The sequence below is a fragment of the Myxine glutinosa genome, chromosome 9, assembly GCF_964187855.1.
Source record: "Myxine glutinosa chromosome 9, kmMyxGlut1.1, whole genome shotgun sequence".
In the NCBI taxonomy this organism is placed as follows: Eukaryota; Metazoa; Chordata; class Myxini; order Myxiniformes; family Myxinidae; genus Myxine; species Myxine glutinosa.
In genome coordinates this window covers 62,544,914-62,561,937 of record NC_136269.1, presented here as the reverse complement: position 1 = coordinate 62,561,937, position 17,024 = coordinate 62,544,914, and the positions used below count along the sequence as shown (strand labels likewise).

Sequence of the window (17,024 nt, the reverse complement as noted above, 5' to 3'; positions counted from 1 at the left end):
CTATTCATCAGGATGTCAATGACAAAGAAAGATAAAATATCTGAATTACGATAGGTCGGCCTTGTTTTTCTTTATATTGGGAACGCTTAACTACTGTTGATAAGTCCCTAGAATACCTTTCTTAACACAACACCCCAGCTCTGTCTGTGCTGTGTCCCCCCCAATATTCCTGCAGGACGCACAAGATCTGCCAATAACCCTCTTCTGGTGAAATTGCCAAAATCTAGGCTCTCTGTTCACCTTCACTCTTTCATTCGTTTTTTCTCCCGCCTCTGAAATAAACTCCCTTACTCGCTTCAATCCCACTCCTCCCTCCAGGTCTTTCAAACAGCTGTTCACCACAATCTCTTATCTTCCCCCATCCAAAACCTTGATCTTTTCTACCCCCGTTAAAACACCCCAAATCCGCCTCTTTCAATCCCCAACTTCTTTCCTCAAATTCCTAGTAGTGAAATTCCTAGTAGTGTTCATTTACTTTATACCGTGTACCCCTCCCTCCTCCCCCAGCCCTCCCCTTTCCACAGATCTAACGACGTCCTTGTTCTCTTCTGTTGTTGTGCTTGTGTGCTGCTGCTCTCTCTCCCCCTCTTGTCTCACGCTCCCTTCATTGTATGTTTTATATGTCTGTGCATGTTTTCACGTTCAATGTTAGCTCTTACACAAGCCTCGATTCTGTATACAAAAAAAACAAAAAAAAACACCACTTTAAGTAATTAATAAACCATGTCACAATTTAAGTACAGAGCGAATTACAAATCCCAGAAGCGAGACCCTCTTACCTATCAATGAACTGCAATACAAAGTCCTCAAACTCTGAAGTAGCTGAACATAGTTCTCTCTCTACCTGGGTGGCAAAACAAACACCATACAGGTTTTAAAAAATCAATGGTGCATGCTCTCAACTTTTTTTGACAACAAAAAATAAAAATAAAAATAAAAGACTTTTTTTTGGTATACAGTCAAGATGCATAGAAGAGCTAAGGCACAGAACAGAGCAGTACACAACAGAACAAAAGAAAGCAAAAAGAAGGCGGAAATACCAGCAGAGTCGAGGGAGAAAATAGACAGAGACAGACAAAATGGGATGCAGGTAAGGATGAGTGGTAGAGGCGAATGCAGGGAGTGGATCAGATGGATACAAAAGCCAACCCATTTGCTTCAATTAGGTAAAACTGGGGGGAAAAAAAAAACATAGGTGGCTGTGAGTCTTTGCTGTGAAATGCACTACCCAGCAGAGGAAACCTACAGGAACAGCTGATTACCACCGCCACCAAAGGTGGATGGAGGTTATGTTTTCATCGCTGTTTGTCTGTCTGTGTTTGTGAACAAGATATCTCAATAAGTTGTGGACGGATTCGGACGAAATTTGGCAGAGAGGTAGCGTATGTGACAAGAACGAAATGATAAGATTTTGGTGAAGATCCGGATTCGGATCCGGCTACTAGAATTTTAAAGTGATTCTTCACCATTGAGAGATCGGGCCAAAAACGATACATAGCAGGATATCTCAAAAAGTTGTGGATGGATTTGGACGAAACTTGGTGGAGCGGTTGTGTATCTGACAAGGACGATTCAATTCGATTTTTGGAAAGATCTGAATATGGATTCGGATATGAGAATTATTTAATTTCTTAAATCATTTTTCACCATTGGAAGATATGGCCAAAAACGATACATAGCAGGATATCTCAAAAAGTTGTGGACAGTTGATTTTGATTAAATGTGATTCTGTATTGTGATTTTCTGGTTTATTCTAGGATACAAAACGTAAACTGTTCACCTGGTGGAGGTATGCTCTCTACTGAGTGCCGTTCTAGTTCTGTATTGTGATTTTCTGGTCTATTCTATGATACAAAACGTAAACTGTTCACCTGGTGGAGGTATGCTCTCTACTGAGTGCCGTTCTAGTTTACAATTGCTATTATAAGGGGAGTGGACACTTGTCCAACCAAGATATTGGAGGTTTTTTATTATTAATTTCCTGAAATTTGCAGAATTTGTTTTTCACTTGGAAGTTGTGATTTGCGATGTGTAAATAAAGGTGGACAAAGTATTATTTAATGCATTTTAATTCCAGACTGTTAGGCAACAAAAGGTTAACATTTTGAAAGGGGATGTAGACTTTCTATAGACACTGTATATTTCACACTCCACAAGATGTTATTGGTCTCCTGTACCGTGAAGTTGGCCTTACCTCGGTGAGATCATCCCGCTCCTGAAGAGCAGCTGAACAGTCCACCAGTGGTACAAGAGTAGCAAAGGTTGCTATGAACTGGAATGTGACCTGAATGAAAACAAAACAAGTACAGATACATTCAAAGTACACCGCCCCCATGCCAAATAATTAAATATCCTACAGTGCGGCTCATAAAGGCTGCATTGGGAGGGAGAGGTGCACACTAATTGATTGATTAATTATATAATTAAAATCAATAAAAGATTATCACAAAATATTTTCTTAATCAATTGGCTAATGGCATAACTAAACCACTAGTGCTTCATCCGAAGATGTATCTTTTAGAAATTTAATTAAATGACTCATTAATAAAAAATTAAATAATTAATTGATTAATCAATAAATAATTAATCGATTAATCAATAAATAATTAATCGATTATATGATTAATCAATAAATCAAAAATATCCTTGATAGCCACATCACTTGGTCACTGTCATGTCCAAATATTAGCTTCCCAGCTCAAAAGGTGCCTGAGATATTGGCCAAATGAGAAAGAAAATAAATAAATGATTAATAATGAAAATAAATAAATAATAATCATGAAAAAATTAAATTATTAATCAATTCGGTCAGAGAACACATAAACCACCACCATTTCATCAGAATCTGTAACTTTAAAAAAAAAAAAATTGGGTCATTAATCGAATAATTAAATAATTAATCGATTAATTGATTAATTGATTAATTAATAAATCAAAAATATCCTTTGCAGCCAAATCACCTGGTCATTGGCATGTCCAAATATCAGCTTCCCAACTCAAAAGGTGCCTGAGTTAATGGTCAGAAGAGAAAGGAAATTTGATTAATTAAATAAGTACTTAATTCATCGCTAATAATTAAATAACTCCTCAATTAATTGATTAATCAAAAAACAAAAAATACCGGTTTTGACAAAGGACTGGCTCACTACTGTGCCGAAATTTCAGCTTCCTAGCTCAAAGGATGGCTGAGATATCGCCCGGACAAACAAACAAACAAACAAACAAGAAAGAAAGAAAGAAAGAAAGAAAACAAACAAACAAACAACCAGAGTGAAAACTGAGTACTCCCTTTCAGCGTGCGTCACTGCCGAGCCCCCTTCGGTGCCTGGCAGTGACGATTTGCAATGCCTGGAGATGGCATAGGAAAGGAGCGGTGTACAATTAATGAAATGCTGTAGATCAACAGTCTTCCCCATTTACATGCTTTTTTTTCCTTTTATACAATTCCAATTCAACAACAATCAGAAATCATAAAACTATCAAGAGCGTTGCGCGAGTATCAGTGGCTGAGAAATTGCTAGGCCGGGAGAATAAAGTACAACGTACTTGACTTGTTTTGAGCGAATTGTGAAGAGTTGAAACCACTCATAACCAAGCATAGCAAGCTGTTTGTCAACAAAGTCACATGTGTGAAGAACAAGTGCTCAAAACAAAGCCAAGCAGATAGAAGTGGAGAAAGAGAGAGGTGTCGGTGGTAGAGGTGTTTGTTTGTAGTCCTGGACATGGATTTTGTTTTACTACATAGTCTAGGCTCATGGAAGAGCTAGGACACAGAACAGATCATAATACAGTATAACAAAAGGGAACAGCAGGAGAAAGGGGAAATGGCAATAGCAGGGCGGAGGGAGAGGTTAGTCGGGGACGGACAAACAAGGATGCAGGTGACGATGAGGGGTAAGGGAGAACGCAAGGGATGGACAAGATGGATACATAAACAAAGTTTTGAGAGTGGTTGGGGGTGGTTTAACACGTGTTAGAAAAGAATTCGTCTACATGTAAAGGTTTTGTACAGGTCCTGCAGGAATGCCTCCAGACAGTGATCGAGTGTGAATTATCAGATTCTCACTGTGGACTCTGAAGTGGTGGAGGGTGCACAGACATGATATTCTGCACCAGATATGTTGTAGAGAAAACCGAAGAGCATAACAGCAAAACATGTTTTAGATTTAGATCCTTTTTTTTAGATCTTCAAAAGCCTTTGACCTCGTACCTAGAATAGCAATACGGAGAGTTCTGAGTAAGCAATTGTAGAACTCGCATGAGAACATATAAACTGAAGTATTAATAAAAGGTAAAACGAACCTCCCCAGTCGAGGTCAATAATGGTCTCGGACACATTCCATCTTTATTGTAATTTGGCAGTCTAAAGTTTGAGAAAACGTTGTCAGGCTGAGAGAGTGAATGTGCGATGCAAATGTAATGGAAGGCAAGTCGAGACAAAACCCAAAAAACCCAACCAATGTAAATGCAATTGGTTAAAAAGAAACCCTCAACTACCGAGGCAACTGCCCTTGACTTGTGAATTAATCTGCGAAGAGATACTCTTGAAAGGCTAGCACAGGCTTCAGCAGACGATCTTGAAGAATAATGTGTTTTAATTACTAGCAACGGTACCCGCCCTATGGGCGGGGCTTCAATTTGGAGGCCCAAATGAAAATGCAAAATACCAGAAATTGAAGGCTTTTTATTTTAAACAATTCATATAAACATCCGTTGAATCATATCACATGCAAATCATCAAATTCTTAACAGTACATGGTGCCCATTTTGAAAAAAGATTGAATTCTGCAAAACGGAAGCGGCCGCTACACCTGTTTCTCAGTCGCTTTGCACACACTGCCATGTTACTTCGGAGCTGCACGTTTATATAGGAAGAGTTCGTCAGGAGTCGATCTACTCTCTCCTGGTACGTAGAATAAACAGTATTTGTAGAATTTCAACAAAAGCCACATCACTGTTCATATCGGTAAATATTATTCCATCGTGTTTGGAAAAACTGGAAAATTGGAAAACTTGGAAAAACAATATAGTCTATTTTACTCCCAGGGGTCCCAGGAATACCCACCCAAAATATCGTTGCGATCGGTTGAGCCGTTTTTGCGGTACCTTCGAACGGACAGACGGACATTTGGTGAATTATAGTAAGATAACCGATACAGGTTTGGTAAGTTATTTTGTACTGTGTGGGAAATACGTGAATGGAAGGAAAGAGAATTAGATAGTCGAAACAAAATGTTGTTTAAAAAAAAAAGGAGCAACACCGAAATGCACGTAAACCTTTTGGTGTGAGGGCTGTGTGCGTGCTTCACTACCATGTGCACCATGTAACCGGTGCACTATTTCTATTTACAAGATCGAGAATCATAGAAGAGCAAGGCGACGGAGTGTCTGAAAGTACTCCGAAAGTCCTGCAGTCGGGATACTGAGGTCTGAATGCTTTAGCTCATGCTAAAGTAATCGTAATCACAAGACTTTAAACAAGCAAACAAAAAAAATACCTAGTTTGGGGGGGAAACCACACCCATGCCGAAGTAGACACCCATTTATAGACCCAGATTTTTCTAATACCGTGAACAAACTTTGGTACATCAGGGGTGATGAAGGTTGTGGCCAAGTTTCATCGAAATTGTGTGTAGTTTCAGAGAAGAAAGCAAATACTGTACCTATTATGGGGAGTCAAACCTGGACCCATGTTGACCCCTAGTAGACCCCCTTAGTCCCCAATTTTTTTTCATGCCATGAACAAACTTGAGTTGCAACATACCAAGTATCATTTGTGCCAAGTTTGGTCACAGTCCCATCAGCAGTTTCGGAGAAGAAGTTGCAAGTGCTTAGGAATGGACAAACTGATGGACGGACGACGCACCATTGCACAAGCTCCCCAGAACTATGGTGTGCTAATAATACATCTGTACTATTAAATGCTTCCTTCATATTGACCAATGCTGTGAAAATTAACTACTCCAAAAATGCTAATAAACATGGGAAGAGTTTTATTTAAAAACAATTTATTTTGCAGTTTTCAAACTTAAAATCAGCCCCAAAACCGACCTAGCTGGCTTTCATGAGAAGTGCATCCTTTTACCCTCAAATCTTATCCAGTGATCCAACACAAAACAATGTGATCAGTACCTGGTCCACAGATGGAGTGCTCCAATCTTTCTTTTGAAGCAAAACATTGGTAGTAAAACATGATGTTGGCAATCATTTTATGTTCCAAGGCCAGAGATATCTGATGCCTTTGACACCTACCATGCACTTCACAAAGTCGTTGGGGTCTACGCCAGGCAGAGCCCGGAAGAGCAGTGGCAGAGCATGTAAAGGACCCTCTGGATAGCGTGTGGGGCTGCCAATGAGGCTGCGAGCAACAGCAATAATGCAGCTCATTGTGGCAGTCAGTTGGTGTGGCTCAGTCAACGTCTCCAGTGCAGGATAGGTCCTGCCATGGAAGCAAGAAGCAAAAACTGGGTTCAATGCTGAATGGTCACCGTTTGTAAGGTGCCGTGTGCAAGAGACCATTGCCAGACATCATTAACGACACTATGATATCAGTATTGTTTGATCAACTTAGAAAAGAAATGCATGTAATGGAAATTAAAAAGCAGTGACAAGTTAAGGGTAGCATCCCAAATTTCGAAAGTTTATAACACAGGTAACTAAAAGGTTATAGCTAACAAAACAGAGCAGATTTTAATCGAGAGTCACAAGGAAACAAGAAAACTTGGAAATTGAGAGATCAGCAGCCCTTCCCATGGAACAAAATCAACAACACGGAAAGGAAAACATCACTGTCTCACTTCTCCAGGACAGGCGGGATCACGAGCTCAGGCCTAACTAAAGCCAGGTTTTGTAAGGCTTGGGCAGCATCCAAGCTGCCATTCTTGCTAAACATTGCAAGGAGCACAGGCTGCTGTAGGCACTGCACAAAGGCTGTGACATCCTCCTCAGTGAGCCGGTGGCTCGCAGGCACTGCTGTTTTCCATGTGGGCTTTTGAAATCGCTCACGGTGCAAACGACGTACAAGACTAGTTGGCAACATCTGCAGCAGCTTCATCAGCTTAGTCTTTGATGTGCAGTGAGGATGCAAATAGGTAGCGGTGAGAATACATGGATGGAGAAAGGGGAAAAGACAGGTAAAATAAAAAATACCTGTTATCAGGTGCATCCAAAGACTTCATTGGCAAAGTCTCGACACATTTAGACTCTAATACCCCCAATGCATGTTTACAGTGGAATTACATAGTTGCACAACTGCTCAAAATTGATATACATCTCTGAAAAATATTAAAATTATAATAAAGGTGAAAATAATGTAAGCTCAAAGGATTATAAAAGCACATACGGACAAAGTTATATAGTTCATCAGGTGAAAAAAAAGAGAGAGAACAACCCAAATTAAAAATAAATGCGCATTTTATAAATAATTGCTCATAACAATTTGTAGAGAATTCATTAAGTCTGCATATGTCAAGGGGCACTCACCAACCATCTGCCATTGTTAGACGGGTGATAGAATGGAGAGACAGCGTCAAATAGGCTGTCCAAGTGCTTTTGGCCCAGTTTTGATGGTCCTCCCTGAAATACATTTAAATTCAAAGTAGAAGAAATCAAAATATGTTTCAACTGTACACTGGTTCAGTTACATGACATTTTAGTTAAATGTCAGATTTCCCAAGGAAGTTACAGATTGTTAAGTGTCAGAAAGGAGCAAGGGCAGGTGAAAGGTAACTTTACGCTCATATAGGTTATAGACAATAAAGTGAATACAAAAGTAGGCAGATATTACGAATACGAGAAAAACAATTGTGATTGGCCTGGTATTGTTAGATACCAGATTCCCGTCTGGACCCCTGCCTCATGATGTGGGGAAACAAGGGTCAAATCCCGTAGACCATACGTCTTTGTCCAAAATAATGTCCTTGTAAATCATGTTAAATTACACTGATGTCTCCTCATATAATATAGGGACAAGCTCCACCACAAGGCTTAAATAAATGTAAAACAAATTGCAAATGAGAATAGCACTCAGGAGAGCGCATATCTCCACCAGGCTGAACAGTTTATGTTTTGTATCCCACTGATAGGCCAGAACTGCATCCTCAACCAAAATCCAATTGGCTTGTTCTTGTCACCTTACCCAACTTATCCACAAAGTTTTGCTTTTGAACAAGATATCTTGAATTTTTTTTTTTGTGGAGAGGTTAGGTATGTGACAAGGATGGAATGATTCAATTTTGGTGAAGATCTGGATCCGGATAATAGAATTTTTAAGTGATTATATATTCACCACTGAGTACTAGGGCTAATACTGATGTATAGCACGATATCTCAAAAACTTGTGAACAGATTGGGCCGAAACTTAGTGGGCAGGTTGGGTGTGTTACAAGGATGAATCAATTCGATTTTGGTTCAGGTCCAGATCTACATCCATGAAACTTTTTACATTCGTCTCCAACTCTACATTTCAAAACTATCAATCCTCTTCCAATTTTTCCCTTTCACTGTCCATGACTCACATCCATACATTGCAACTGGAAGTGCCAGATTATTCACCAGCCTCCTCTTGGTTTCCTTTGTCACATCTGATTGTCTTTCCAGATCTTTGTCAATCCTGACATTGATGTTCTCCCCAGTGAGAACGTTCCATTAATTTATCTTCTACATTCTCCACTCACTTCAATATTAGAACCAAGGACAACGAAACTTTCCACTATTTACACGTGATCGTCTCCCAATCTGAACACATCGACCTTCACAGTTGACAATATTTTAGTATTTTTTTTTAGGTTTAAATAAAGACCAGCATTTTTGACTTTCCTTCTTCACTGTCAGCAACAGTTTTATCAAGTTGTCCTTACTTTCTGCCAACAGAGTAGTATCGGAAGAATACCATAGGCTGTTGATCCATCTTCCTCCAATCCAGACACCAGCCTCTGTGACATCCAAGTTTGATTTCCTCACCGAGTACTCACTATACAGTTTGTACAAGTAAGGGGATAGAATGTACGCCGTCTAACCCCTTTTCCGATTCAAAACCAAGCTGTCTCTCCATACTCTATCATTACTGCAGCTTCTTGTTTAGTATTGACACTGGACAGGCTTCTCATCAGACATATCAGGTGCTCCGACGTCCCTATTTCTCTCAGCATAATCCACATTGTTTCATGATCAACACAATAGAAAGCTTAAATTATTATACTGTGTGTATATATATATAATATATATAATATATATATATATATATATATATATATATATATATTATATATATATAATATATATAATATATATATATATATATATATATATATATATATATATATATATATATATATATTGTTGCGGATATGGGATTTGGCCTCCATATCCGCTTGTAAATATTCCCCTATTTCCCCAATACTCCCCAACTATCCCCAATCCCCCATTCCCTAGTCCCATTGTCTGTAAACAACACTCTGTAGAACCGACCTTCCCCTTTTTCCCCCATTAAATGTCGTACCCAGGTCCACCGCATCTCACGTAGACAACTTTCGGACATCTTGCTAGTTATTCTTAGTCTATGTCAGTTAAGGACTCGTTTCCATTAATTCTGACTCTTCGTTGCACCAGAATGTGATTGTATGGCACCAGTAGTGAGTTTAGGACCTCCCCATACCTCCTCCCATCTTCCCCATGAAACAACAACAACAACAACAACTACAACAACAACTACAACAACAGAGGGGGGCGGCGCGGCGCGGCGCGGGGGTGTGCGTCCTCACTCCGGCTTGGTTAGCCGCCATTGCCCATGCGCTCCACGGGGTTACCACGAAGGGGCTGGCTGTCAGCTCCTCGTCAGGGGCGGAGCCCGGTAACCCCCCGCAGCCAGTGAGAAGCGGCGGGCCGATTCCATCTGGGGCGGAGCTAACGAGCCGAGGGCGTGTTACTCCCCGCCGGATATGCGCAGCCACTTACCGGACGTGAGGTCAGATGCGCCCCCAGCTTGGAAAGACAAGTCGCGACCCCCGAGCGCTGAGCGACCTCCCCGCATCTTTGGACCGGACCGGGTCGATTTTGCCCCTGAGCCAAGGTGCACCTTGAGCCATCGAATACCTGCCCCTCCTTGCCATCAATCCCCGTGTGAGTCAGTTTTTGTCCCGTTTATCTGTGGTCTGTCGGGAATAAGATAAGTGTGTCTAAGTGCCTATCTTCCTATGCTGTCTCTCTCATCCCTGTAATCTAACCTTCCGCAATATTATAACCTCCTCCGGAGGTCTTGAGAACCGTACCCCTGGTGTCGTGTCATTTGAATCCAGCCGTTGTGTCCTTTCCGTAATTGATTTAGCATAGCGCGACTCGGCCAACGTTCGAGTATAATCGGGTAACTTGTGCGAACACGGCGGCCATTCCGCTCGGCCCATCATAACATCTAAGTCGTGTCCGTAACAATTGGTGTCAGGAGTGTCGGATTCGGACCTGGGACTAAATTCATTTAGCCCAAATTTTGGAACACCAATTGTACCATTAGGGTAACAATTGGTGTCGAGGAGTGAGATTCGATCCGGAGCGCGTTTTACGCGCTCGAAATTATAACGGCGAAATTTGATTGTGTTTTACAAAATATAAAAACCCGAATTTTGAAAGTCGCGCTATGGCAGACCAAGACGGCTGGGGTCCGTTAGAGGAGAGTGAGGCAGGGTCGATCCAGGACCAAATTGAGGGACATGAGGAGAGCGAAGCAGTGAGGGTAGCAGACGCACAAAATAGCGTCGTTGCGCCCGACGTTACGGGCGCGCAAAATGGCGCCTCGCAAGAGAGCGCGGTAGCCGAGCCCGCTGTATCAACGGGCTTTAACATGCAGCCGATTGACATGCAGGCCCTCATTGCGCAGCTACAGGCAGCTGTACAGATGAGTATGGGGAGCCAAATTGAGCGATTGGGTGAGCGGTTGGGAAACCAAATTGTGGGAATGAGGGCTGATAGTGAGCGATTAGAGGGCAAAATGGGGGTAATGAGGGACGAAGCGAGGGGTACCAGTGAGGGGTTAGACAATAATTTTAAGGAGTTAGACAAGAAATTTGGGAAGTTAGACAATAATTTTAAGGGATTAGACAATAATTTTAAGGGATTAGACAAGAAATTTGGGAAATTAGACGATAGATTAGGGGAAATACAGGAGGGGTTAATGGGGGTAGAAAACAATGGCCGCTCAAGAGAATCAAATGGAAGGGATGCAAAAGGGGTTAGAGGGGTTAGAAAACAGGATGGAAGGCAAATTGAGGGACATGAGGGACCAAGCGGAAAGGCAAGTTAAACAAATGGGGCAGCAGATAGAGGGGGTCAGAATGGGGGTAGAAACCAAACTGGATGCTCACAGGGAGGAAATGGAGCAGATGAGGGTGGCATCTGGGCAGGAGATGCAAGTGATGGGAGAGGAGATCAGAAGAGGAGTGAGTGAGGAGGTCGGAGGAGTGCGCGAGGAGGTGAGGCACTGTAAGGAGCACATGGAGAAGGAGGTGAGAAAGGGGACTGTAAAGTTACAAGGGGGCATAGAGGACCTGACGCAAGAGGTGGAACAGCTGACGGAGGGACAAAAAGGACTAACGGAGCAGGTTCAAAGGAACACTGTGGTATTAGGAGGGTTAAAGCGACACAAAACGACATAAAAAACGACTTGATAGCGACGAAGAGGGAATGTCAGATGGTACGTGAGGGACTGACAACGAGGTTGGACGAGGTGATAGAGGTAATGGAGACGAAGGACCGGCAGGTGAGGACGCACATAGAAACGGTCAAGGTAGCCTGGGAGGACGAGCTTGAGGAGACGTACCGGGGAATAAAGGAGGTGAAGCAGAAATTAGAAGAAGTGGAAGAAGGGGTGAGCGAAATTAAGAAGCGACGGAGAGAGGATAAGAAAGAGATAAAAGAGGAGATAAAAGAATTGGTCCAAAGTCTGTGTTTGGATCGTGATGATGTGCTCATTAACCGGATGAGGGATTCGCAGGTGATGGAGGAGAAGCGAAGAGGAAGAGGACCCGGTGTAAGTGGTGACCAATATGGTCGTGCGTATGATGCGCCAGGGGATTTAAGAAGCTTGGGGGTCGAGATGGACCCGGGTGTTCGTGAGAGGCCGTTGGTGAAGTGTGCGACCGGTCTGGTGTGCGAAAAAGGAGGTGTGCGAGAAAGTCCGACTCTGGGGTGTGTGAGGAAAAAGTGCGTGCCAAGGAGTGAGGATGCTGGCGAGAGTGAGTCGGTAGTAGCGCGTGTGCGAGGGAGCACATGGAAGCGCGGTGTGGTAAGTGTTACAGAGGATGTAATGGGAGAGGGTGTGCGCGAAAGGTGTGTGACGGACAGGTGCATGGGGAAAGAGTGCGCTGTCAAAAGTAAGGAAGAGTGCACGCCTGTGGTGAGTGTTACAGAGGAGGTAACGGGAGAGGGTGTGCGAGAAAGGTGTGTGACGGACAGGTGCATGGGGAAAGAGTGCGCTGTCGAGAGTAAGGGTGAGTGCGCTGTCAAGAGGGGAGGTGAGAGTAGTAAGAGTGACACGGAGCGTGAGTTGGTTGTGACAGGTGAGAAAGGAAGCACACCTGGAATGGTAGAGCGTGAGTGGGAATGCACGCTGGAATTGGTAGTGAGGCACGTGGTTGGGTGTGCGGGTGAGAGCACACCTGTGATTGTCACAGAGGCGGTGACCGAGGAGGGGGCGCGAAGAGGTGTGTTGGTGAGGTGTGCGACCAACGAATGTGTGCCAAAGTGTACGGTGGTCAGGTGTGTGACCAAGGCTGTGAGTGGAATGAGTGTACCGAGGTGTGTAAGGAAAGGTACGAGGGGCATGGAAACGGCTGGATGTGTGAGCAAGGAACGGGCTGCGGGGTGTAAGCATGCAGGTGAGGCATCGAAGGTAACCGGGTTAGAGGTTAGAGCGACTTTTAGCCGAATCGGGCCCGCGGTGTGTGCTGGGCCTCGCTTTGAACGGCCGCGTCCGTGCTCCACTAGGCGGAGCGGGCGGCTGGATAGGAAGGGTCGTCATGGCGACCACTTTTTGTTGAGGCATTCCGGCAGGTCGAGATCGAGCCATGGGATGGCTCCGTGCCGAGATGGTGCGTGGGATCTCGGCCCGGGTAAACCTCCTTCCCTGCACCGAATGCGGGACGTATCCAGCCGCTGGCACCAAACAACCCGCATTCATTGCTCGGCTTTACGAAGCCGGGCTTTGGACAGGAATTGGCGCACCGAGAGGTATTAGTGAGTAGACGGGTGATGAGGATAGTGTTTTGGACCCAAAATTAGAGAAAAACAAAATTTGATGATTGGCAAGGGATTGGCAGTAATGATTGGCAGATGATGAGTAGTGATTGGCAAATTTTTGATTTGGTGAAATTTGATGTGCAAAATTGGTAGTGAGCGATGGGCCCGGTGGGTAAGGGTGGCATCCCTGCCACCCTTCCCATGGTGGGGGCAAAGGAGCTATAGATTATGGGGTGTATGGCAGTGAAAACTAGCCCGGGTGGGTTAGGATATTGATAGGGCCCTAGAAGAGATTGACATTAGGTAACGTTAAGTTTAGTTAGTGACTGATACCTGTAGTGGGGACGCAGGTAGATTAGTATGGATGATAATGACGAGGGAGCGCAATAGTTTAAAGGGACGACTGGGAAGCGCAAGTTTCAGAAGGGAGTAGTTAGCTGAGATGATGCCGTGTGTGTGAGAATTGAACAGGTGTGATTGCACAGGTGTGCAACTGGACAGGTGCGTGGAACAGTGTGTGAGTAATGAGTGTTGTGGATCAGAGCGAATGCGCTTGGGGAGAGAAGGGTGCAGGTGGCACCAGGTGTGAGAGCACAGGTGTGCAGGTACAGGTGTGTGGAGAGAGTTGGAGTAAGTGGTACGGAGTGGTGTGCATGGTGCGAAGGTGTGAATGGGGGAAGAGTGGACCCCCATCACGGATACCCGGGGCGGGTAGTGTAAGTGTTAGGTAGAGGGTATAGGTAAATTGTGGTTGGATATTGGCATTTGTGGTGCGGTTGCAGAATGATATTGTGGATGGGTGCATTAGTGTTGTGGAAATGGCTGGGCGTGTAGCCTGTTAGTGTGTGTAGTTGGTTGGGCACTCCACCACTGTGAGGATGTCGGCCAGGTGAGGCCGCAGGTGGGCTCTGGGAGCCGGTAGTTGTGAGTGGGTGCCTGAGGATCCCGGGTGTGGATCGGGCAGCCCAGTGCCAGAGAGGGCACCGAGTGGGGAGAGCGCCAGAGGGCCTTCCCCAGGTAGTTAGGTTAGGGTAAGGAGCAGGTAAGCTCGGAGGCAACTGCAGTGGTGGGGGTGTGCAGGTGGGTAGACCGGCTAGGAGAGCTACACGTCGCAGCCCAGAAATTGTACGAGGGCACCGAGAGATGAATCGGGGGAGTGAGACCCCAAATTGAAAAGCACCACAGTTTGGTCAATGGGAATTGGTTTTTAGAACCCATAGTGTAAGAGGGCCAATGGTTTGGCAGGAGAAAGACCCCGGGTAATGTAAAGTTGTTAAAGTCATTTAGGAAATAGTTAGGATTGATGAACCTGTCACACCATACGCAGCCACTTACCTGTGGTGATGATGATGACTCCACACCTGTGTTTTCTCTGTTTTGTGTTGCAGGAAGTAAGGATTGCTGTTGGATTTGTGAGACGCATCACGACGTGGATGAGACGTTGGGGTGATTCCATCTCTCCCTCCCTAGGAGGGACTGATGATGAATTGGTGATGGCAAATTATGATGTTGAGTTGGAGATGGCAAATTTTGATGAGAGTTGAAAATAGCAAATTTGATTGGTTAGGAGGGAGAGAAGACGAATTTGGTATATGGGAGGAACGGGGAAGACAGTAGGGACGTTTGTTGATTTGTAAAGTAGATGTTTATGGGTAGTGTTGTGTTTTGTGGATACAGTAAGGGGTAAGGGAGGGGCCATGTAGGTTACCTGGTTGGGGGGGGGGGGCGTACGGTAGGAACGTACCTGTCTCACCTGGTTCCCATGTGCCCCCAGTGTGCATTACCTTACATTGCGTGCACTTTTGCGCCCTTACCACCTTACTCACTTGTCTTTTCTTTTGTCTCCCACCTCCGAGGATCTGGCTTTGGGGCAGAGAGAGAGGAGAGAGAGGGGCTGGCTCCGCAGTTGTGGGCCTGCACTTTCGCTGCTTGCTGCCTGGATCGATACACCATATGGACCGCAATGTTTGTGGCCGCCCACCATGGACCGCAGTTCTTTTGCGGCCAAGCACCACCCATTGATGGACCTCTGGGTCAACGTGGCACCTATGCCAAACAGGTGAACCACTAATAGTTGGCCCCCTGACGGCCACAATAAAGAAATGGACGCGGTTGGCGCCTTTCTTTATTTCTAGGGAAGCAAGAAGGCCAAGTGCACCACACGAAGAGCAAGAGACACCTGCAGGGTTAGGGGTTGTTGTTTTTATTTTAATGAACAATGGTGACTGCACCGATTGGTGCTGGGGTGGTGCTTTTGGTGCTTGGAAGGGGTGCTCTGCACATTATTAAAGGCCGTAAGGCCACAGAGCACTCGTGGGTTGGTGTATCGATGCTGGCATGCGTGCTCTCTCTATGCATAACATCTGCATGTGTTCCTCCAAAAACAGGTCCTGGATCGTAGTGTAAATATCAGCGTAGTCTTGTGTAAATAATGCTCCCTACCGGCTGTATGTTTAGTTTGCGAATTCTTTCCGCGATTCGGTTATCCTGTGGGTGTGTTTCTGTGAGGAGAAGGGTGCAACGTCGCAGGGGGACATATTTACTCATTTGTGAATATCTGTAAAACTGTCGCACTCAGGGTAGAGTTAATAGTAGAGGGAACTACATCTGAGTGCCACACTAAAATAGGTAAAAATTTATCGGGTCGGGACGCCCCGAGGGTAGAGAAGGGTGCAATGTTGCGGATATGGGATTTGGCCTCCATATCCGCTTGTAAATATTCCCCTATTTCCCCAATACTCCCCAACTATCCCCAATCCCCCATTCCCTAGTCCCATTGTCTGTAAACAACACTCTGTAGAACCGACCTTCCCCTTTTTCCCCCATTAAATGTCGTACCCAGGTCCACCGCATCTCACGTAGACAACTTTCGGACATCTTGCTAGTTATTCTTAGTCTATGTCAGTTAAGGACTCGTTTCCATTAATTCTGACTCTTCGTTGCACCAGAATGTGATTGTATGGCACCAGTAGTGAGTTTAGGACCTCCCCATACCTCCTCCCATCTTCCCCATGAAACAACAACAACAACAACTACAACAACAGAGGGGGGCGGCGCGGCGCGGCGCGGGGGTGTGCGTCCTCACTCCGGCTTGGTTAGCCGCCATTGCCCATGCGCTCCACGGGGTTACCACGAAGGGGCTGGCTGTCAGCTCCTCGTCAGGGGCGGAGCCCGGTAACCCCCCGCAGCCAGTGAGAAGCGGCGGGCCGATTCCATCTGGGGCGGAGCTAACGAGCCGAGGGCGTGTCACTCCCCGCCGGATATGCGCAGCCACTTACCGGACGTGAGGTCAGATGCGCCCCCAGCTTGGAAAGACAAGTCGCGACCTCCGAGCGCTGAGCGACCTCCCCGCATCTTTGGACCGGACCGGGTCGATTTTGCCCCTGAGCCAAGGTGCACCTTGAGCCATCGAATACCTGCCCCTCCTTGCCATCAATCCCCGTGTGAGTCAGTTTTTGTCCCGTTTATCTGTGGTCTGTCGGGAATAAGATAAGTGTGTCTAAGTGCCTATCTTCCTATGCTGTCTCTCTCATCCCTGTAATCTAACCTTCCGCAATATTATAACCTCCTCCGGAGGTCTTGAGAACCGTACCCCTGGTGTCGTGTCATTTGAATCCAGCCGTTGTGTCCTTTCCGTAATTGATTTAGCATAGCGCGACTCGGCCAACGTTCGAGTATAATCGGGTAACTTGTGCGAACACGGCGGCCATTCCGCTCGGCCCATCATAACATCTAAGTCGTGTCCGTAACAATATATATATATATATATATATATATATATATACGCCAAATATATA

At 45.0% G+C, this 17,024-nt stretch overlaps 1 protein-coding gene across 2 annotated transcripts in view; it reads right to left on the bottom strand.

The window, feature by feature from the left end:
• The window catches only part of PSME4 (proteasome activator subunit 4), a gene marked incomplete in the record, with an annotated part of 199,381 nt that overhangs the window by 137,800 nt on the left and 44,557 nt on the right, over nt 1-17,024 (bottom strand). For both annotated transcript variants that reach the window (XM_078784397.1, XM_078784398.1), the window contains 5 exon segments: nt 780-844; nt 2,195-2,284; nt 6,253-6,439; nt 6,798-7,063; nt 7,483-7,575. In XM_078784397.1, coding sequence (XP_078640523.1) covers nt 780-844; nt 2,195-2,284; nt 6,253-6,439; nt 6,798-7,063; nt 7,483-7,575 — 701 coding nt within the window.